The sequence below is a fragment of the Phacochoerus africanus genome, chromosome 4 (assembly GCF_016906955.1).
Source record: "Phacochoerus africanus isolate WHEZ1 chromosome 4, ROS_Pafr_v1, whole genome shotgun sequence".
Lineage (NCBI taxonomy): Eukaryota > Metazoa > Chordata > Mammalia > Artiodactyla > Suidae > Phacochoerus > Phacochoerus africanus.
The window spans coordinates 86,367,035-86,390,880 of NC_062547.1; the positions used below are offsets into that span (position 1 = coordinate 86,367,035).

At 37.4% G+C, this 23,846-nt stretch overlaps 2 protein-coding genes across 6 annotated transcripts in view; one reads left to right on the forward strand and one right to left on the reverse strand.

The window, feature by feature from the left end:
• The window catches only part of PDE8B (phosphodiesterase 8B), a 227,044-nt gene extending 224,520 nt beyond the window's left edge, over window positions 1-2,524 (forward strand). For 4 of the 5 annotated variants that reach the window (XM_047778154.1, XM_047778155.1, XM_047778156.1 and 1 more), the window contains exons 21-22: window positions 59-188; window positions 696-2,524. In XM_047778154.1, coding sequence (XP_047634110.1) covers window positions 59-188; window positions 696-805 — 240 coding nt within the window. In that variant the 3' untranslated portion in view covers window positions 806-2,524. The remainder of the gene's footprint in view (window positions 1-58; window positions 189-695) is intronic. The other variant, XM_047778158.1, reaches the window with a different exon arrangement.
• A 2,546-nt stretch (window positions 2,525-5,070) lies between these two features.
• WDR41 (WD repeat domain 41) overlaps window positions 5,071-23,846 on the reverse strand; it is a 51,999-nt gene continuing 33,223 nt past the window's right edge. Inside the window, exons 7-13 of the mRNA XM_047778160.1 lie at window positions 23,574-23,636; window positions 18,873-18,983; window positions 13,204-13,388; window positions 9,941-10,062; window positions 9,069-9,157; window positions 8,023-8,156; window positions 5,071-5,291 (exon numbers count right to left, since the gene is read on the reverse strand). Of these exons, the coding sequence (XP_047634116.1) occupies window positions 5,139-5,291; window positions 8,023-8,156; window positions 9,069-9,157; window positions 9,941-10,062; window positions 13,204-13,388; window positions 18,873-18,983; window positions 23,574-23,636 (857 nt within the window). The 3' untranslated portion in view covers window positions 5,071-5,138. The remainder of the gene's footprint in view (window positions 5,292-8,022; window positions 8,157-9,068; window positions 9,158-9,940; window positions 10,063-13,203; window positions 13,389-18,872; window positions 18,984-23,573; window positions 23,637-23,846) is intronic.

Consider the following 23,846-nt stretch of genomic DNA (forward strand, 5'->3'; position numbering starts at 1 on the left):
TTGCTACTGTGACAGCTCCTCATGTACCCTACAGCCTTGTGCATGTTCTTTCTTACAGACCGATGAAGAGAAGAGACAGGGGCTACCTGTGGTGATGCCGGTGTTTGACCGGAATACCTGTAGCATCCCCAAGTCCCAAATCTCCTTCATTGACTACTTCATAACAGACATGTTTGATGCTTGGGATGGTAAGAAAGTTCATGTCTTGTCACCCACAAACAGAGTATTTTGTTACATTGTATGATGATTACCTTAATGACAGAGGCTGGGCCTCAAGATGTAAATGAAATGTCATTTTTTTAAAAAGTCAGCTGTTTGTGGCCAGGTGTGGTTAGGGTACAGGTAAACTTTCTACATCCCCAGCACAGACCTTGTGCATGGCAGACTCGATAGAAATTTGATAACTGGATAAGCTCAACTCTTCACAGGACATGTTTCCAGGGTTACAGGAGTTTTATTCTATTATTATAGGAAACTCGAGAAAGATCACAAAATATATTAAGTCTACTCTGAATCACAGATTCTTTTGGTAACTTCATAGCGATTTATCCATCCCATGTTTGTTTGCTTAAGGCCTAACTTAGGATACCTCTCTTTCCATTCTGATCCCAGATTTGTCCCGCAGAGCCCCCATCTTATAATGCTGCTGGGATCTAACTTAACAGATTTCTTTTTATTCTTTTATATTCTTGCAGCCTTTGCACACCTGCCAGCCCTGATGCAGCATTTAGCTGATAACTACAAACACTGGAAGACACTAGATGACCTAAAATGCAAAAGTCTGAGGCTTCCATCTGACAGCTAAAGCCAAGACAGAGAAGGAGACCTCTTCATCTACAAAGAGCACCGTGAATCACAGTAGTGTAAACAGGAGGCTTTCCTTTATAATGAACATGACAGGCATAGGCTAAGGAGCTAATGTTTAATATCTGACCTTGAAATCATTCAAGTTCCCAAATTTCATTTTTAGGAAATTATGTTTCATGAAGAAAAATCTCTGTTCTTTTGCACAATAACTTAGTGACAGAACAAACATATGGCAAGACCCTTTGCCCTGCTCTCATCCTGTGTGCCCTCATCAAACCATGGAGTTGATTCACGGTAACTAGCAGGACACAAGCAGCAAAGACTTGGTGCCCATGAACCCATCTCCGTGAATGATGACCATGTAGCGTGGCTAGTGATTAGCTCATCTTTTATCATGAAAGTCACCATCACTATTTAGCTTGACTATTTTCCTCAAGAGCAGCCATCTGAAAGAGTTAGAAGAATATCTAAGGGGAAAAATAAAAACACACAAAAATGAGCAAAACACCTAGGACCAAATTACCACTTAGCTTCAGAGCTTCCATGGCTGGTGGTTCTTCTGATCGATGGTGTGGCACCAAGTTAGAACACAGCCTTGGCCTGGTGAGTGCTCTCTCCAGACTGGTAAGCAGCAGCCCGTGTAGCCCTCTTTCCTGCAAAGGGGATTCTTTTCAGCAGAAAGCCATCCATGATGGGGAAGGGAGTGACATCCCATTTTGGGGGAATCCATGAGCTTTTCCCTTACTTCTGGTTTACAGAGGCAGTCACAAGGCACTATACTGAGTGTTATATAAAAAAGCCATTAAATCTGAATGCCCTGGACAAGCTTTTTTAAAAAAAATTTATATATACATTTGCTGTTCAAAATTTTTATTAAAGCAATCTAAATTTTCTGGGTATAAGTCCACAGAGTATATTGTACCATATACCATCTATACGTATATATGTGAGGAGGAGTTAGAGGAAGTTTCAAAGTTGTGATGTTTTTAACCTATCTATATTTAAGATCATGCCATTTTGCTTTATGACGTTTAAAAAAGGGGGTTGCAAGATGTGTAAATATATCAGAAAGTAGGCATATGGGGAAGCCGTACATACTATTTTAAGCTACTAACTGTATGCTAAAAGCTTCTAAAGCACAAGTGCATATTTTTATACAGCTCTTTTCACAACTTTCTGTGATCTACATGAAGTCAGACTTGAGATTTTCCTTTCTCTTTTACCAGCCAGCCCTTCTCCATGTATTATAAATATTAGAAACTCAGTAAACAAAATGTTTGTTTTTCTCTCAAATTCTCTGTACTCCATGCTGCATTTCTAAGAGGCATAAACAGCATCTAAACTAACTGAACCAGTAGTTAGTTACTTTTTTCAAATGAAAACTGGAATGCAGAAACACTTGGAACTAATACATGGGAAGGAAAAAAATGTCTTATCACTACATAATGTGCCAACGTTTTTTTCTATGTTTTGTACCCAAAAAAATCGAAACATCTATGACAGTTCCATGCAAAGAAATGTATCTAAATTATTTTGTTAGATGGTATGAGAACTTGCTTGGTCAGGACAGCAGCTAGCTTTGTATTGTAATGCTTCATTATGTAAATGTGCTGAAAATGTTTTTGTGAAGTAATTGTAAACTAAATTCCTACAGCCATTTTTCATTCCCAACAGCTGTTTTATTTTATTCCTTTGCCCTAAAGTTTTCATAATTTTAGAATTCTGGTTTAGCGTTCTTTATTTCATGAGTCACACACTTTGTTTTCAGAAACATTAAATTCAGGATGTCAGACTCCCCTTTTAAGGAGCTAAATAATTTACCTAGGCTTCAGAAGCTTGCCTGAGGCAACAACAGTCCTTTCCTGACCATCTCGCTTCTGGTTCCATTTGGTAAGTAACATTCATCAGATGTCTGACACTATTCTATATCAACATTACAACTCAGTGTAATGTCTAGTATCATATTAAAACTGCCAGGTGTTAAAGCTTTAGCATAGCTCTGCTCTTTATCAGTGTAGTCTACTATGGTGTAATTCTTCTACGGAGTTGCTAATTAAATAGTACATTTCTCCAAATAGTAAATTTACTAGAAATATAATAGTTTATACCCATCTGATACATATACCATCGGGAAGACTATAACTGTCTTAAACTTAAGTGTTTACTAAAATATTCTGTGTTGAGGGGAGCCATATTAATTTAGGAAAATATAACATGATCCAGTAACAGAAGTCACATTACTGCTACTACTACTAGTTAACCTGAAGTAGTTTGAAAACACTGTTACCTGGATCAGAATAACCCTAACATTTAAGATTTTAAAATTTGCTTGCCTTTAGAGCTATGACTGGATAGTTTTGTGGGCAAAGAATAAGCTTCATCTGTTCAACCAGAATCCATGTGAGAAAGATAAATGGAAGGGATGATAAAACATCCCTGAAATTTAGCCTCTTGACTGTATTATGTGAATAAACCAGAGAATGAGTTAATAGGGTATTTCTAAATAAAAGTGACAAGGCTCACGGCATAGTATTACTTCTGGTGTTGCAAATATAATTGTATTGAAAGCTAAGCTAGGGAATTAGAAAAAATGCATATAACAGATATGGACCTCAGTTACAGCTGTAGTCTTCTAACTTGAAAATCCAACTTTTAGCAGCAGTCTCCATATAACTACTGAGCAGCCATCAAGTCTGAGTCCCTGCTAGAGGCTCCCATCTTACTGTTTTCCTCCATCTCTGACTCAAGGGTGAACACAAAACCATCAAGCCCCATAAATGGGTTTACCCACTGGTAACAGAGGGACTGATAGTGATCCTTATGATACTATTTGCTCCCCACACTCACCTGTGGTATCATTTCCCATGAATAGATTACTATCACATAATATGAATCCAGAACAAATTTGGAAATAATGCAGTTAAAGACCTGTGAATTCCTTTCATAATTCATCAAATATCTTATACAATCAAGCCAACAACTTTATCAACTCATGACTTAAATGTAGAATCTCCAAAAAAGCTAGCTAGTTAACAGTTAAGTCCATCAATGGAGGAAAATTAAAAGCCTAAAAATAACTCTGGATCAACAATCTGATGCACTCAGACCATTTCATGTCTACCTGGTTTGGGGATCCTATCTATGCTTCAATCTCAGGATGAAAGATTAGAGCTGCCTCTGTGTGACTGCTCAAATATACCGTAATAATAACAATTTGTTGGCTAAAAGGCAGTGTTAATTTTTCCATTGCTATTCTTCTATAATGGAGGTAACAAATTTTATGTCTCCATAAAGCTATTTTCATTGTGAATTAAAACAGTAACAATAGGACTGTGAACATTTCTATGTCCACTTCCTCACAGGGTCTAGATCCAAATTAAGATGCTAAAACACTGGAGTTCCCATTGTGGCTCAGCGGTAACGAACCCAACCAGTATCCATGAGGATGGAGGTTCAATCCCTGGCTTCGCTCAGTGGGTTAAGGATCTGGCATTGCCGTGAGCTGTAGTGTAGGCTGGCAGCTGTAACTCCAATTTGACCCCTAGCCTGGAAACTTCCCTATCCCATAGGTGCAGCGCTTAAAAAAAAGCTAAAACACAGCAGCACAAAGTACAATTATTTATGGAATCTTCATTTTGTACAGGGAAGCATCAGCTTTCTGTAGATCTCAAGGTTTAAATTCAAGATACGCTACATCCTACCTTCTGTAATTATCATGCATCTTTATTTCCTTAAAATCAGGCTCCTTAAATAAATCTTTAAAAGAATGACAGGGATAATTAAAATATTCATTTTGAGGAACAGAGTCAGATATTAAATCCAAAAAAAGCTAAATGAAAGAAAGCACATGCAACTTTTAATTCCTGGTGATGAATAAAAATTTAGTTAGAGGTTCTAAGTACTATTCTCATTAAACATAAGCTCATACAATTTCTGGTATATATATTTTTTAAAGCATAAAAAATTTATCTCTGTAAGGATACTGAGGTATAATTTAATTCTACTTCAACAGATATTTGTGCTGAAGTCTGAAAATTTCACTTTCTGAAAATTCACTGCTGAAATTAGACCCATTCCTTCAGTGGTTTCAGGTAACTGCTATGTGAAAAGTCAAATGAAAAAACCTGTGCTGTTTTCTTTGGTGGATGTACTCATACCTGAGAAGCAACTTGTTGCTGGTTTTTAGCCCAGATCAAAGAATTCAAACAATTGGAATTTATGGAGTAATAAGAAAAAAAACTGCAAAATTTATCATCATGGTAATGGTTTTCAGAGTATTACCCTATATTTAATGTTCAATATCCACGCACAGGTATTCCAAATTCCTTACATTAGACAGCATGATATAAATCACCATTCTCCTCTAATTTCTGAAATAACTTTAAACTGCGCAACCCAGATTCACGTTCTCCATTTTTCCACAAAATAACGAGATGATCAGCAGAGCATGTCACTAGTCCGTGATCTTCAAAGTACAGAAACATCTGTAAAAAAAATTTTGTAGTTACTGATTGTAAGGATTTCAAGGAGAACAGAAGAGGCTAAAACTAATTCTATTAATACATGTGCTTGTTAAGACATGTACCTTGGAGACTTGTTCGGATCTGAATGTAAAACTCCTATCATCTTTCATGAGAAAGTGTGTTGATGACAGTTGCATACAAATATACAGATGTTAGACCCATATCTCGTATTTTAATAATCAGAACTCCGTTAATACTACTCAACTAAGAACTATAAATATAACAGCTCTTTTTGGGAAAATACATGCATTCCCCAAGTACTGTTTAAATTTTACCATTATCTAATTCTTCAAGTATTGATTTTAAGACTTTTGTGAGAAGAAGTCCTGCCAGACCTGCTTTACTTAATCATTTTTATTGGCCTTACTTATACAAAAATGGTCACCAATGAAATGTCTGAATTCCACATTCTCCAAGAGAAACAAAGGCTTTTTAGCGCTCTATATAAACAGAAATATAATCAATCAATCCCCAAGTATTTACTGAGTGTCATCTATATTATCATCCCTACCCTCAAGAAGGTTCTAATTCAGTTCTGAAAACCAAATCATAAGTGTACCAATTAAAGATGAAGTAATCAGGTAGTAAGCAATGCAGTTCACACTATGATTTGCCATAGATATACAGAAAAAAGAGGCATGGATCAATAATAAATGAAACCATTAGAGAAAGCTTCTAAAACATTAAACTGTCCATCAAAGGAACAGGCTGAAAGCTAACACTAGAAAAATGGAAGGTTGATGAGAAAGCATCATGCAGACTGAGGAACAAAGAGCTGGTATTAGCAGATAAATGAAACCGTGAAAGGAAGAGCTCCTCAAAGGAAGGAGAGAAATAAAGGAGAGAAACAGGACAACTGGATGAGAGTCTTCTCAGAAATAACTTACACCTTCTGAAGATAACAGGAGATCTCAGCTAATGATGGAGGAGAGAAGGGGTAGGGGAGGGACCATGAGAGCAAAATTCCCTGGGAGATGGAAGAAACAGAATTCAAGTAGATAGGACTGGGCTCAGAGAGTAAGGATCAAAAAATAAAAGGAATGAGGAAATTCAAGAGATAGCTATACCTGAGAGAGAGAGCCAAGATGTTTTCAGTGAAGCCAGAGATACTTTAAAAACGTTAATTTTCAGCACTTCTCTATTATGACAAATGTGCCACCTGACAGTTTTCCTCACCATTTAAAAACCTTTTATGGTTCCTAGTATTTTAAAAATAAAGGAGGAACTCCTCAGCCTTACATTAAAGGACATTCATAATCTGACCCCAAACTACTTGCCCAAGGCTGTATCTTACTCATGTCTTCACTGGAACAGTCTTCCAGCCTAGCCAACCTGCTCCTAGTCACCAAGTGGAGTCTATCCTTGCCCTCCTATATTCCTTCCTCACAACTCCCAAAGTTAAAAAACAAAAACAACCGGGTTACCTGTTAAGAGGGAAGCAAAAATGAATACGACAGAGTACCAACATCAGGAAGCTTATGGGCACAAGACTATCTTAATCCTACCTAATCTTCAAGTTTCATCCATATCTTACACTAACCATTTTCCTCTAATTCCTGAGTATTCACTGTCCACTACTCATCTGGGTCCATCATTAGCAACCTCGATTACCAGTTTATTAAGCCTGTATCCTTCTGGTCTCCTAAAGTGTAAGATCCATGAGAACAAAGACTGTGTTTTCTCTCTTTGTAAATTCCAGTGTCTAAGTACAGTGCTTGAAATACAGGAAATGCTCAATAACAAGTGTTTTGCTGCTGCTCTTAAGAATAAATACAATTTTTTATGACCCCCACCCAGAGCCTATGGAAGTTCCTGGGCCAGGGACTGAATCTGAGCCACAGTTGCAGCAACGCCAGATCCTTAACCCATTGCTCAAGGCCGGGGAGCAAACCCACACCTCTGCAGCAACCCGAGCCACTGTAGTTGGATTCTTAACCCATGGAACAACATCAGAAACTCCGAGCATAAATACACTTTCAAAGGAAAAATAGTTTGTTTCTCCCTGGCTATAAAATAAGGAAGAACAATTTAAGAAATTCATTACTTAGGACCCCGCTTATATTGTTATCAGTTACAATCATCTCTCTTCCTCAACTGATCTTATTCCTTCATGACAGGCAATGATGCCTATAGTAAATATTAATGTATTTGAATTTAGAACAAGTTAGACTGTATGCATCCTATAATTCTCAGCTATTGTTTTTCAGTTCTGCACAATGATAATCAAAATACTAGGTGTTACTAATGCTAACATTATTATCCTTCAAAGGTAGGTAAAAACAGCACTTTGTTCATGAATTTGATAAAGGCTCCTAAAATTAGATTCTGTAAGACTATACTTCTACATACATAAGCATAATCCTCAATGCACACTCTATTTACTACTGTTACATATATATATATATTCAACATGATTCGCACTGTCCTTATTGTCAGCCATCTACCCACATCTCGTAAGTACTGGTAATTAGGCCATTTTTTAGAAGCAACACATCACTTCTTGAAATCATCTCTCTGTAAAGGTAGCTCCTAACTGCACATACTATAATCTATCCCACTCCATGTTTAGATTAAGCGAAAAGCTAGATAAGAGAGGGAAGTTTAGGTCTTTATGAGACGAAATGAATGAGGAGCAGTGAGAAGCAAAAAGGAGAGATCCTCTGGACACTGACATGCCTATTAAAAGCAATACCTCGACAGATGATGAGTGTCCAATCAAGTCTCCAATAAGTTCTAGTGAACATGAAGTGGCATTTTCTTGTTGCTTTTTAACAGAGTGGCAAGCTTGTTTATTTACTCTTCCAAATCCCCACATGTTAAAAAAACCTAGAAAAACACAACCATTTCAGTCCTTTGCAAAATTACTGTGCTTTTTTCTTAGAATAATATAATGTCACAAAAACAAAATTTAAATGCAAAGGTGTTCCTAACTTATTTTACTCAAGGGGTAAAATAGGCACTATGCTAGGATTTTTTAAATGCGTTATTTCATCTTAGCTACCCAGGTTTGCTGCACATCTTTTTTTAATTGCCCCTACTCACCCACTGGTGAAGATATGTTAACATGGAAAAAAGACAGGCAATAGGAATCAAAGAGGAGAAAAGTGAAAGGCCTGAATGGCGATGTCAAAAAAAAAAATTCACAACTCAGATTTATTAATAAAGGGTAGATGAAAAGCAACATGTGTATCCCAAAACAATTCTCTATGACTTCAAATTAACCATAAGAAATCCCAGCAGTACCAGCATCTGATTTGTTATGCAAAGGCTGCTAACTGGGACTGTTTCTCAAACCTGAAAATCAAGAGCTTGTAAGATTACAATATAAATGCAGAAGTGTATTTTTCCATAAATTGAGTTCAATGCTAATGCTTCACAGCTGAAAGAACACTTGAGTTTGACACCTGATGGTACAAATTCTGTTTGTATTATCAGACATGATTATAAGACACTATAAATGAGTAAACAGTTCATTAGGCCATTTAGTCAGATTAGCAGAAATAATAGTTTCCCTTCAAAATAATAAAATTCTAGTTGACCTAAACTGAAATAAAGAGGCATTTCTACAGTAAATAAGATGTGAATACTGTATCTCAATTGCCAAATACTTCACGTAAACATCTTCTGCCTATTTAGAGCACACTGTATATTATTCTTCCTGTTACAAATAACTGCCTTTCTTCCGTCTTTCATGTGAGAAAAAAAAGCAAGACTACCCTTTTGAGAAAAGATACACACCTGTTGGTACAGGTTCAGCTGCACGCTGCTGTTTTTCTCGAAACTCCCAAATGCGTACACTGCCATCTTCTGAGCATGAGATTAACTGCCTGTCAGAAGAGAAAATCAGTAATAAAAAGAGCAACATGGAGGGCCAGTGCTAAATTTGCAGTGAAAGAAATCAGTGGATTTCTCAATTGCTTTTATTCAGCTCTTGGCAGGAGCTGATAAACATCACAATTTAACGGGGCTTTACAATACCAAGTAAAAGCACTCTTCAGGCAAGGCACACATTACAATGTTTCCATTGGTTTGACTGTTATAAATATGTATCATTTCCATTTCTAAAAATGCATTCGGGGAAAACAGGTTATGAGTTACACTTTGATAATATCCTACTAAGTTCTGTTCCCGCCTCTCACTCTAAAAGTATACTGCATAGAAAATACTACTATTAATGTCATATAATTCATCCCTAAGGAACTCAACAGCCCAATCTACCCTTGAAAGGAAAGCCCTCAGTTAGCTTCAGCCAACAAAAAGACTACCATTTGATTAATCAAACAACAAAAGATGGGTTTATGGAAAATATAGAAAAATTAGTACATAGTGATCAAAAGTCTTTTACCTCTTAAAATAAATGCCAATTTTTAACTTATCTCTTCTTATAATGAAATTCAACGTAATTCATTTGAACCCTGCTTCTTGTAAATTTTACACTATAATGCCACAAGCTCTTCTGTTAAGAGAACCCAGGCGGTATCCTCCATTTCCAAAAGAACTAGCAGAGGTCAAGCCATGGACCTAGGTGACTTTGCCCCTTGGAAATTACACTGGTGGCCCTGGAACTACACACTTCTTTCATCTGTGATGGAACAGATGGAAACTTGTACCTGTTTGGAAGTTTGGCAACATGCAGGACATTGGAGTCATGGGCAGTTTTCTGACAGGCAATCACACGCTTCATTTGAAGGTTATACACATATAAACCCCTTCCAACTGCAACAAATATATTCTAGGGGAAGAAAAAGTTCAGAAATGGGCATACAAGCAGGATTTACACATTACCTGGTAGAATACATTTCTAGCCCTGGTGTGAGATCAGAAAGCTATTGTTACCTTTCCTATTTCTAGCCTTCAGCACAAATTATACCACCCTCTGAAGTCCAAAAATAGCAAGGCACAAAGGAAAGCTCAGAGCATCTAGAAGGTAGAAAGATACAACGGCCAGGACAGAGAAAGCTCTGCACATTTTACCCCTCAGCATCACTTTCTTCTTCACAGAAATGTGACAGCTATGGCTGGCACAACATCTTATTAATGTAAGAAAAGCAAGTATTATTCCTATTTTGCAGGTGAACAAATTAAAATTTAAAAAAAGACTAAAATTACACAAAAAATTAAGATATGAGAGGTGAGCATAGGGAACTACAGCCAATCTCCTGGTAGACCACGATGGAAGATAATATAAGAAAAAGAATGTTTATGTATGTATGACTGGGTCACTTTGCTATACAGCCGAAATTGGCACAATACTATAAATCAACTATAATAAAAAAAGCTATGAGAGGTGATATCAGAATCCAGATCATGTGACTCCAGTCCCTTACTCCTGCCTCATAACATAACCACTTAGCTTCTGAAATTATTTGGCAAGTCACTAGACTGCTGGTATCTGTTTTAGAATCATTCATACCTTTTTTTTTTTTTTTAAGGGCTGCACCCACGGCATATGGAGGTTCCCAGACTAGGGGTCAAATCAGAGCTACAGCTGCCGGCCTACACCACAGCCACAGCAACACAGGATCCGAGCCGCATCTGCAACTACACCACAGCTCACGGCAAGGCCAGATCCTTAACTCTCTGAGCAAGGCCAGGGATGGAACCCACAACCTCATGGTTACTAGTCGGATTCATTTCTGCTGCGCCACAATGGGAACTCTAGAATCATTCATTCTTATTCAAGAGGTATGCCAGTGAGGGAGACCTTTCAAAAAAATCCCCTTTTTTTTTTTTTTTTTGGCCTCCTTGTTCTCACCAAAGAACATTTCTCAAGCAGCCTCAAAGGCTACAACCCCAACTCAGACCCATGGTATCTCAACCAAAACATGCCCCAAGACTTACAGAGTCTAAATCTGGAATGATCCCCTTGACTCTCAGATTGGTACTATGCATGTAGCAATGCAAGCTGAAGACCAGTGCCATGGGCATTAATGAGAAGAGCTAGCCAGCTTGCTAAAATCTAGACTCTGGGTAACATTTAATGCAAAGAAACCCCAGAATCTAGTTCTACGGACCAGGCAGTCTGTGCAGAGTTTAAGTGATTTATCCAAAGTCACAAGATTATATACACAAGTAGAAAATTATAAGATTTTGGGAAGCACTGACTCAACAGAGTCATTCTTTCAATCGCTTGTCATCAATAATTAATGGACCCCTTGTAGCTAGGGAAAAAAAAAAAAACCTATAAATGAAAGAAAATTAGGGGAAACTAATGATTTATTATGCATATTTTATAACAGTTAATAAACATCAATTGAAATTTTTAAGATTAAAATAATACAAAATGATAAAATATTTTAAACTAATTTTTACAAACGCAAGGTAGGGAGTTCCTCAGTGTCTCAGGGGGTTAAGGATTCTGCGTTGTCACTGCTATGGCTCTGGTTACAGCTGTGGTGCAGGTCTGATCCCTGGGCTGGCATTTCCATATGCTGTGGGTGCAGCCAAAAAAAAGGTGAGAAAATGTATCAAATTAAAAATATATATAACTTTTAGGGCTACAACTCTTAGAAATCTAATTTCCCTATTTTCTGACACTATGGTTTTATAAGGTATATATTTTTCAAACTAAAGTTGAAATATAAAGAAAAACTTTAAGTATATTAGTGGTCTTTAACCTATTCTTATACTATTCTGTTTTGGCTCTGTTCTGTTTTTAAAGTAAGAGAGGTATAAAGAAAGAAACAAGGAGTTCCCGTTGTGGCTCAGTAGTAATGAACCCAACTAGTATCTATGAGGACGCAAGTTCAATCCCTGGACTCGCTCAGTGGGTTAAGGATCCAGTGTTGCTGGGAGCTGTGGTGTAGGTCGCAGATGTAGCTCGGATCTGGCATTGGCTGTGGCTGTGGTATAGGCCAGCAGCTACAGCTCTGATTAGACCCCTAGCCCGGGAACCTCCATATGCCATGAGTGCAGCCCTAAAAACAAAACAAACAAAAAACCCCAAAAAACCCCATAAACTGGCTATACTCTTCCCACGCAGCACATTCTTACTGAATTTTTAAATAAAAATAACATAATGCATAGTTAGAAGATGTAAACGGTACAGGAAGGCACAAAATAAAGTGAGGTGGAAGCTTCCCCTAACCCCTCTCCTCGAAGTTTGTAACTCTTAAACATTTCTTGTGATTACATTTAGAAAACAAACAATTTTTAAATATATTTTCTGAGCCCCTAAAGCTAAAAGAAAAGATGTTCAGATCAGAGTCAAGATTCAGAAATCCATTGGTACTTATCTTTTACTGCAAAAAAAAAGATGCAAAGTGCTTCAAGAGCATCACTGCCAAGGCCTAAAGGATTGAAATCATTAATTCTCACACAGTCATCTTACCCCAGGATGCTAGTAGACAGAAAAGGCAGGCATTCATGAAGTTTTTACAGGAAATTCATCTTCAAAAGGATTCTTTCTCAAAGTGTTTCTTAAAACAATTTTAAGTATTATCCTCAAGTCCTATGGGATATTTAAATTCAACTCAAAATTTTAATATTGTTTTAAAATTTGTGGTCATTTAATCACTTCCTTGCTTCCAAGATAGGTGCTAAGATTAAAATGCCTTTTTTTTTTTTTTTTTTCCCCAGCATGCAGAAAAATTCCTGGGGCCAGGGATCAAACCCATGTCACAGCAGTGACCCAGGCCACAGCAGTGATAACACGAGATCCTTAACCACTAGGACACCAGGGAACTCCTAAAATGTTTTTTTAAAGCAGGTGATACAATCTTTGAAAAGTATTAAAACATTTTAAAGCACAATTTGAACATGAGGAATACCAGTCTATACCAGTAATATTTAATCATGAGATTAAAAAATTTTTAAACTTAGAAACTGGGTTTATTAAGAGACAAGATTACAGGTTTGTTTTTTTTTTTTTTACCTCTTCATCCCAGGTAAAATGATGAATAGAAATGTCATTGGGTTTCTGACAGAGTTTTATTTCTTGCTGAGCGTCCAGCTGTGGAGATGGGTCCCAGAAGTTGCGTTCACAGGCCTGCACAGTCCAGTCCCGGATATCCCAGATGATCAGCTCTCCAACATGGGAGCCAGTTACAAAACTCAAATCTAGGCAGAGTTCATATATGTCTCGTTACTGATCATTTACCTAAGCTAAGGTAAAAATGATGAACTGCCTAGTAGTAATGCTCTATAAAATCACAATTAGAACTGTGAGGTAACTGAACAAGGCAAACAGGAAGATCAGTAGAACAAAAAGACCAGAAGTAGATTCAGTTTTACTATGTGATAATGACTGCATTTCAATTTAGTGAAGGAAGCAATACCTCATACTGTAACATAATATTTGATTAAGTATTTGGGGAATAAAAATAAGGGAACCTTACCTTGGATCATATACAGTTAAGAAAAGCTATACTTTCTCTGTGTTTCTCCTTTACTCTCACACTACCACACTCGAATGTCTGACACCAGATATGTGGGGGTCTTCCCACACCAAGCAATTCTGTAAAACCAGCTGAGGGTCTGACAATTTAACTCAATTCTGACATGTTCTCCAGGTAGTGTCATCTCCCACAGGTTAAGACCACAGTGCTGCAAGATCTCTCCCACTTCAGACAGTAATTGCAGATCCAGGATATTACCTGTGTTTCTGACCAAGTGACTATAAACTTAGAGTCCCACATCCCTTCCTCAGGTTCAATTAATTCGTTGGAGCAGCTCACAAAAGTCAGAAAATAGCTAGTTACTGTTTACCACTTTATTATAAAGGATATGATAAACACTCAGATGGAGAGGCAGAGGAAGGGTTTGCAGAACTCCATGCCCTCTCTGAGCGTGCCACTCTCCTCGCACCTCCACATGTTCAGCAACCCAGAAACTCTCTGAACACTGTACTGGTGGGATTTTTATGGACACTTCATCACATAGGCATGATTGATGATTAAATCCACATCTAGCCCCTCTCTTCTCTCTGGGAATCAGGGACTGTGGCTGAAAATTCCAAGCTTCTAATCATGGCTTGGTCTTTCTGGTGACCAGCCTCCCCCATCCGGGAGCCACCAAGAGACACTCCTATCACCCAGGAAATTCCAAGGGATTTATGAGCTCTGTGAAAGGAAATACTACACCAAACGATGTAACTTGTGCTCTTATCACTTGGGCAATTACAAGAGTTTTATGAACTCTGTGCCAGGAACTGGGAGCAAAGACCAATATAAATTTTTTCTATTAATTCACATATACCAAAATAAGTTTCAAGCATATTAAAATATTAAAGGTACTTACATGATTAAAGAAAATAAAAATGAACTCTTTTTTATGAATGTGGAGTGCTAAAAGGCTCTAAAGGAGACAGGGTTAGGGAAAGAGACCTGAGTAAGTAGCTGCTTAGCACAAAAGTCATTTTAATTGACAAAATTTATATTTAATTGACAAAAATATGAGAAAAATTTGCAATTTGGATGTCAAAATATGCTTATTATACTTGATAAATAAGGACTTCTAAGAAATCACTAAGAATAAGTATTCTGGCAGAAAAAATGGGCAAAGGACCTGAACTGGCAAAACAAGAAATTTGTTATAAATGGTCAAGTAAACATGTGAAAAGATGTTCAAGTCCCTAATAATCAAAGACATCTAAAAGCAATGAGCTGCTACTTAAGATTATAAAATAGGAAAATACCCAATGCTGGGAGATCATAGGGAATCAGTATAGTCATGCATTACTAATGCCCTACTATAAACTGGTATAATCTTTGCAATCCTTGGAAATATACATCAAAACCTTAAACAATTGTAAACCTCCAGATAAACTTCTAGGAGTTTATCCTGAGGAAAATATGTAAAAGACTTATGTGACAAGGTTGTTAAACAAAATACTAAAAACCTAAAGATACCCTAAAACATCCCATTGAGGACTGAGTGAATAAATAAGACATCCATGAAATGAACACAGCAATGATGTTATTGAAAAATAAGTTGTAAAAGTATGCTATATTAATATAGGAATATACTAATGACAACCTGTTACAAAAAGCACACCATATATATACACATACAGATAACTTATACATGTCCGGAAAAACACCTAGGATATGAACCTGTACTTAATACTATTGGTGAGATGATTTTAATTTTAGTTTTTACATTTTTAATGTTTATTTTTCCTCATTTTTCTATGACCATGTTTTACTTACATAATTTTACTTACATAATTTTGAAACCTTTAAAGAAAATGAAAATAGTGAGCCAACTCAGACACTTTACAAATTATATATTTAATAGAAAATGTACAACTGCTGAGAGTAAAAACTATCTTAAAGAAACAGGATTTATTTTAATCCTTATATATTTAGAGTAAGGTGGACTAGAACACTATAAATCTAGAAACCCAAGGTGGACTAGAACACTATAAATCTAGAAACCCAAGTTCTAATTCTGGCCATGCCTGTTACTAGCTATGTGGTCCTTAGAAAGTCATTTAATCTTTTTCTATTTTGGATTTCTCAGGCACTAAATGCAGATGAGTGTAAAAATCAAATTAAATAATAAATGTGTCACCATTTTTAAAAGACATAAAATGTTATCTTTGAGTCCCTGGTATTATTTTGAGCCCCTGGGATTATTCCATATTAATGGTATTAAAACATCCTAAATTACATACTTGTAACTTAGGAATACATGGATAAGTAATTATGATTTAATTATCCCATTTATCAAATAAACCAGCAGGACAGAAATCTCTAATAATTAGATGAACAATCTCTCAGAAATAAAAAATTACCAGTAATCATACAGGTAAATATTATTTGGTCTGGCTTCCAAGTCAATTTCTATAGTTTATTAACAGACTTTAAAATCTGCTGTGTTAAGAACTAAGTTCATTTCTCAGCTGGGAAGAGAAATTGGCTTTTAGTTCTAATAGTGGGAAAGTTACAACAGTAGTTATCTTTCCAAGACCTTTTTCCTCTCTTTCTCTCCTCCTTCCAATCTCACTCAACTACAAAAGAACCAGAGATGTTAGCAAGTGAAGATTCTTCTTGATTCCACCTCTGCCTGCGTCACTATAACAAAGTTGCCATAATGAGACTGCAGAGCTGCCTGCTCTGATCTCCTCCAAGTGTCTGTGATTCATCTACACCACGGAAACAATGTACTTGGGCCCAGTTAGAATTTTTCACTAAAAACAAAATATTGATATTCACCATAGTCAGTGTAATTTATCTATCTGAAAATTATCCCAAACTGGTCATTCGAAATGTTTCATACCGAACAACCTCAATAATATATGATGTGTATATGGATTTTCATCCTATGCCAAGTATCAAAAGTCACTTTTTTTAGTATGAAAATCACACCTGACACCTGTCTACCCCACCCCTCACAAACACTAATACTTTTTGACTACCATGCTGTCAGTACAAAATACGAAAAGGAATAAAATAAGCTGTACCCAGAGCCTTTTGCCAGGAGAGAGAAGCAAGGTTATCTTGTATGTCTGTCTGAGAAAATCTCTACACAGGCATTCAGATCTCTGGCAAACCTGGTATTTGCCATCCGCCTCTGTAAGAGTTCTGTTGTACATTTCTAAGGTGGCCCTAGGGCCACCTCACTAAAAATGCACTTTCCCTGTGAGCTATAAACCCAATAACTGGCCACATCTTTCATTGGTAATTGGTGAGGATAAAGACAAGGGCTAAAGAGATGAGGGAACTTATACAACACAGTCATTTCAGGATCGCCAAAAATCTGCACTGTGGTAGACATGTCTATGTACAAGACTGTCCCAAGATTATTTTCAAATTTTACCAGACTACTTGTCTATATATGATTTCAAAACATACTTTTGGCTTATTTATTATCTGTAGTGTAATTTTACAGTCATGGAGTTTATAAAGTACTAGGGGTTTTCTCTATAATTTTTATTAATGAAAATTTTTTTTTTTTTTGCTTTAGCTTTCCATTTTCCTTCCCTTAAGAAGTTAGCAAAGAAATAACTTGAAGAAAATGTTCTTGGTTAAACTGTTACAGGCTTCTCTGTATATCACATAGTGAGATCCCATCACCTTCATTAAGGAAACATGCAGGGTCATGGTATCAATGCTTCACAGCTAAAATCAGACAACTAGGCACGACCACTGTAACACTGCTGGGCTTTTCTCAACAGCACCAGGGCCCTGGAACTTACGGCTTAGTGTCAGAGAGACTTCCGAATGAGACCTTGCCTTCTGTGCTGCACCCATGGCTAGAGGAAAAAGTGCGCCCTCAGAAAAATAAAGGGGTGCTCCCAACATTGTTATTTCTATTGCCATAGACAGTCTGGTCCTCATAAAGACTTGCAGCTGGGTTGCACAAGCAGAGGGCTATTAGACATTTTGCAGTTGGGAGGGACATTCTCACTGAAGTAGCTGAAAATGTGACTGAATGGCATACAAATGGAAACTACACTTGGTATTGGTCTGTGCCCCTTTCCCTTTGCTTCACATTTATACAAAGTATTGCTCAAAAAGAACCAACCCAAATTTAATATCAAGGGGTGCGGTCCAGTCCCCTTATGACATCATATATTCTTGGCATCCTTACAGGACCCTCTTATAGGCTCCTCTAGACTATCAAACTGAGGCCACCCAAAAGTCCTCCTATCTGACCTCACAACACAGATCACGCAGGAGAGCTGTGATGATATATGGTGTCACTTATCTGAAAGTGAACTATGGCGTTCCCATTGTAGTCAGTGGGTGAAGAAGCCAACATAGTGTCTGTGAGGATACAGGTTCAATCTCTGATCTCGCTCAGTGAGTTAGGAGTTCAGCGTTGCCACAAGCTGTGGTATAGGCCGCAGATGAGGCTTGGATCCAGTGTGGCTGTGGCTGTGGCTCAAGCCTGCAGCTCCAATTTAAACCCTAGAATGGAAACGTCCATGTGCCATAGGTGTAACTGTAAAAAGGAAAAAAAACATGAACTAGCCCAGGATTCCTGGTTTGTAATCCTCTCCTGTCATGGAGGTCAGTTTTGCTCACAGAAGATGCTCATTAAAATCATTATAAAGCCAAATAGAGAGTCTGGCAAATTACAACACAAAAACATGAAGAAAAGCAGATATGACCCATTTTCTACAGACCTTTTACATCTCTGCATCTTCAAACATGATTAAAACTACCTCATTCTACTGTAAGTAGAATGCTAGGTAAACACTGTACTGTGTGGTCTTCAAAAAAGAAATTAGCCAGAACCATTTGTCAAAATTGCCAAAATGCTACTAAATATTAGTATTGATAGCCTATGATAATCACCCCACAACTACCAAGTAACCTGAGATAAGTATGCTCTCTCCTCTGTCATCCCTTTTCTCTGCCTGGCTCTATTCTTCCCCTTGTACCTAAATCATTGATCTAGTGATCTAGGAAATTTCATCAGTTCCACTGGTTTAAACCTCAGAGTGTAAGAGACTGCCAGTTCCTACTAATCAAAAACATTATTTTCACGACAGTAATTCTAGAACCCGAGAACAAAACAAGATTGAAGTTCAGAACAGGTTATTTAATAAGTACGAAATCTTACACAATATAAACATCTACACAATGAGCTTACCATTGACATTAACCAGCGAGAGAATATTATCCTGGTGATCAAGGAGACGCTTAACTTCAAGAACATCCCATCCTAGTGATCCCTCTGAGGGTGCTACCAACCTGAAAATTACTAAAATAAAAGACAGATATAATTTTATTAAAATGGTCAAAGAAGATAAAGTTCCACTTCTGAAAAAGTCAGCATTTCATTAACTGAGAAATATCCAAAATACTAAAATCCCATCTCCAAAGACAGCCTTGTTCATGCCACTTTAAAATATTTCTTTCAGGAGTTCTCTAGTGGCACAGAGGGTTAAGGATCCGGCACTGTCTCTGCAGTGGCTCTGGTTGCTGCTGTGGTGCAGGTGTGATCCCTGGCTCAGGAACTTCCACGTGCCATGGGTCTGGCCAAAAAAAAAATTCATATGCCTGATATTTTTTGAAATACCAGTGAACTAAAAGTCCAAGTGAATGTGTCCTTAGAACTCTGTTCCTTTATCCAAACTCTTCTAAACCCACTGCAGACCATGAAGCCTCCAGCGTCTCTAGGCCCTCAGTGCATGACCAGCTCTCCCACCTTACTCCCTCCCTAGCCAGGACTGGCCCACACCCCTGAATCGTCTCTACCATTAGTTATCTGTACTCAGGCCAGGCCACTAAGCATACAACCAAATAAACTAAAAATTTGTGTTTAACTTCAGCAGGTGCTTTTGTTTTTAACTCTTCTCGACACCTTGGCATATACCACTAAATTATAAACTCTCTGAGTGAATCCGCCTTATAATTTTTTGTGTGCCACTCATTCTTTGGACCACAGTAGATGTCAATGTGTTGCTTTTCTCATTATCTGATAGTTTTGTTTAAGCTTGTATAAATTCTAACTTTAATCAATACAAAAATCCCCAAATCAAATCAACTGGAGTGATTCCATAAATAAACATTTACTAAACACTTACTACTAGGTTCCAGGATCTTAGATATCATTATATGGTAACTTCCAGTTACTTCCCTGAAAGAGTCTAGAGCGAGAGGGCAACTTACAAACAAGTCCATAGTCAATGTATTAAGTGCTCCAGTAAGCCACTGTACCAAGTGTTATGGATGTTTGCAATTTAAGGAAAATAGTATCTGAGAAGGGGGAAGATCTTAGAGGTTATACTCTTTCCAAGTGATGGCTAATTACTAAAGTCTATCCTCTTTCGCACATTCCTTTCTGGAAAACAGGTCATATCATGTTTCCTTTTATGTCTGTGAACAATATTTTACCAACTGACAAATCTCTAGCAAGGTTATTTAATCCTGACAGCCATTCACATTGCAACTGCGGCTGTCAAAAGAAGAAAGACTTGCATTCAAAACAAAGGGAATTCTTCCTGATACCTATCAGAGTGGAGTGAAAATTCTACTTTAGATGGAATACTACCAAATGATGCTGAGATTGGGACTACATAGTAACAAGCAATGTTGTTTAATTAAACTAACATAGAGGACAATCTGAAATACCCCAAACTACGAAGTACTAAAGATAATGTGAAATTCTTCAGTGAGTCCATAAATATAGCCTCTATAGACAAGTATTCACAGGGTCACATATGTAACAACTTTGAGGAAATAAAATAAATACGAATTAGATCAGAAGATAAAAGAGAGGCAACAGTCAATTCCTTAAAAAGGTTCATAGGACAATCCTGGTCTCCTAAACCAGGTTGAGTACCCTGAGCTGACAACCTTGTTTAGTAAGTAAAAGCCTCAAAGTCACTGCAGCTAGGGCACCCAGAAATTATATTTCCTGCTGAGAGGATCCCTCACATAGAAAAAGAATTGGTATGCAACATTGAAAATCAAGGACATGGGCACAAGCTTGGTCTTAGAAACAGAAAAGAGAGTACATTTACAGGAATAAAACTAATTTTTATAAGGAAAAATGGCACTATATTTTATGATGAAACTAAGTACAATCAGAACCTCATTTTTAACAATATGTGTAGTAGGAGTTCCTGCTGTGGTGCAGTGGAAACTAATCCAACTGGTATCCATGAGGATGTGCATTTGACCCCTGGCCTTGCTCAGCAGGTTAAGGATCTGGCGTTGCCATGAGCTGTGGTATAGGTTGCAGACTTGGCTCAGATCCCATGTTGCTGTGGCATAGGCTGGCTGGCTGGCAGCTGTAGCTCCAATTCAACCCCTAGCCTGGGAACTTCCATATGCTGGGGATGCAGCCCTAAAAAGCCAAAAAAAAAAAAAAAAGAACGTGTATTTTTAAAATTTTTTTTTCTGAATAAAAACAACTTTTAGTTCTTCCCTTTGTTTTAATGATATTCTAAATAACTTCTGTTGAGGCGTTGCTTTCATTCCTATTTCAATAAATTCATTCAGTAAAAATCTCTTATCTGTTAGGAGAAAGATGAAAGAGAAAGTTCCATTCACCAAGAAGCTAACATTCTGAAGGGAAAGGGCAAGGAGAGAACAAAAAGAAGGTTTTAAAGTAGTAAGTGAAATAATACACATGAGATTTTGAGAATACAGAGGTAAAACCTCTGGGAGGGGAGGTATGAAGTAAACAAAGCATCACCCTCAAAAAAAAAAAAAAAAAAGACATACTGGGGCTGAGCTCTTAAAGAATTAGTAGAAGCTACCCAGATCAAAGGGGACAATGAGTAGGAGGACAAGTTCAATATAAGGTAACAACAGAAATGAAGACAGAGAGGTGAGAAACACCTCAGGTTGGGGAATCCCAGACAATCCAGACTTTACAAGCAAGTGATAAAAGGCTCAAGGAGGCAGAAAAGAGATAACGGAGGGCATGGTTTGATATGTTGAAAAGTCTGGATTCTATCTTGCTGGCCACTAGTGTCCTTACATTGGTCCCTAGGGCAAAGATTTCTTTCATCTGGGGCAAAAATGAGAAAAAAAATAAGGACCATATAAGTTTCTTTAAAACGAAATTATTTAAAATCCTATTCTTTTTTTCTGAGATCATGTTCTTTATATTTTGTTGTTAGAAAGTTACTTTTACAAAATGACAGTGGTAAATGGTAGCTTGTTTGGTTTCTAGTTTTTGGTTTTTAATGTTTGCACTAAACAAAATAAAAATCACCAACTCTATGTTGCTCTCCACAAGCCCGACCTTTTGTACTAGTCAGATGTTTGAGAGTCCATAAACAACTAATGTAGGCAATAGGAAGCCACAGAAGCTATGAAGCCTGCATTTAAATAGATCCCCTAGCATATACTACAGAATGCATCTGGGCAGTGGTAACTAGAGAAGAAGGCATTTGGGAAGCACTGAAGTAGAGGAACGACGCACTATTGCAACAGACCTGGCAAAAGAGGTGATGAGAGGCTGAAGAGAGCAAGAGGAGTGAAATGGAAAGAAGTGGACCAAAATATTTAGAGCTGCAGTCCTCAAAGTATGGTCCCAGATCAGCAACTTCAGCACTACCAGGAAACCTGCTAGAACTGCAGAAGCTCAGGCCCCACTCCAGATCTAGTGAATTAGAAACTCAGGGAGTAAGGTCCAGGAACTCGTGTTTTCAACAAGCCTTTCAAGTCATTCCCACGCACACTAAAATTTGACAACCACTGGGAGTAAAATCAGCAAAACACAAGTGACTGATAAGAGGAGAAAGGCAGGGAAAGCTAGGTGTCCTTCCAGATCAATAAAGAACATGGGAAAACTGAATTTCTACAAGGAAGAAAAAAGAAAAAAAAACAAAAAAACTAACCTCAAAATTATACCTCTAGAAAACTACTTTATGAAAAGAAAGAATAAACACAGGGTCTAGAAAATCACTTCTTAGACGTGATTATACTTGGAAAGGTCAACAGAAGAAAGAGAAACTGGGCTGCAAAGCAGTGAAGCCTGAAGACAGCGGTTTATAAATTGCGAACAATTAGCTCATGGTTCACTGACTTTTGCAAACATGGCAAATTAAGGTCACAGGAAATCTCAGGGTTGGTCTCTAGAAGAAGTAGTACAACAAATATCAAATGCCTCCTGGGTTAAAATTCAAGTAAAAAGCAGCTTTTAACAAGTATCCTTACTCTATCACTTCTGAACACCCAAATTTCATCCATAAGACATGAGCATAAAAGGTTTTTTTGTTTGTTTGTTTGTTTTGCTGCAAGCTCCTGGCAGTAGTAAGTTAGCCAACAGTCAACAGCTAAGAAAGTGGCCTTCAAACAGCATATTTATGATCAATTAATACATTTACAAAATTCCTTACTATCCTTCCTTCTGCTCTCCCACTACTTTGAGAGAAATGATGAAATTCCCTGCAAGAAAGTGGGCCCCATTCTGGCTTACAAAAATTCCATAAGACAGTTCTTGCCTTAGTGAAGACCCAAAATAATCCAAACTCGTTTTCAGTTTCCAGAGTGTTGACAGTTGTTTTATGTAGCTAAAATTTTTGCTAAATAAGTGTATGTATGTGAATCAGAAACAGAGAGGGCTATGGAATGTAAACAGCCTTCTCTAGCATCTGAGGAGTGGGGTTACCTTGCCCACTTGGCTATGTCAGGCCAAGTGTGGTACAAAAACTGACCAGACATCTTGAAAATGTCTCAGGTTTCATATCATTTCCCAGGAGGCCAAAATGGGGGCAGAGGCACATGTCCCTTAAGTAAAAAACTAATAGATATCTTCTGAAATGTGTATACAAGTCTAGTTTAAAATTTTAAAAAAAGAAGAAGAAAAAAAAGAAAAAAAAGTCATACTCACTCAGTTCTTTGCCAACTGCGGCCACAACACAGTTCTTAGGTATTTCAATCAAAGCACTGATCCCTTTAAAAACATATATAACAAAGCTCAAATTACTTTCTTCATTGATCACATCAAAAACAAAAACATTCTCAGATTTAGGTCAGTCATTCCCATTAAGGGGGTGGTAACAATAAAGCACACACAATTTGCTACATCACATTTCTGTGCTTGCTTAACATACGGAAAGTGATTTTGTGAAAAGTAGGTGAGACCTTTGGAAGACATTACTGA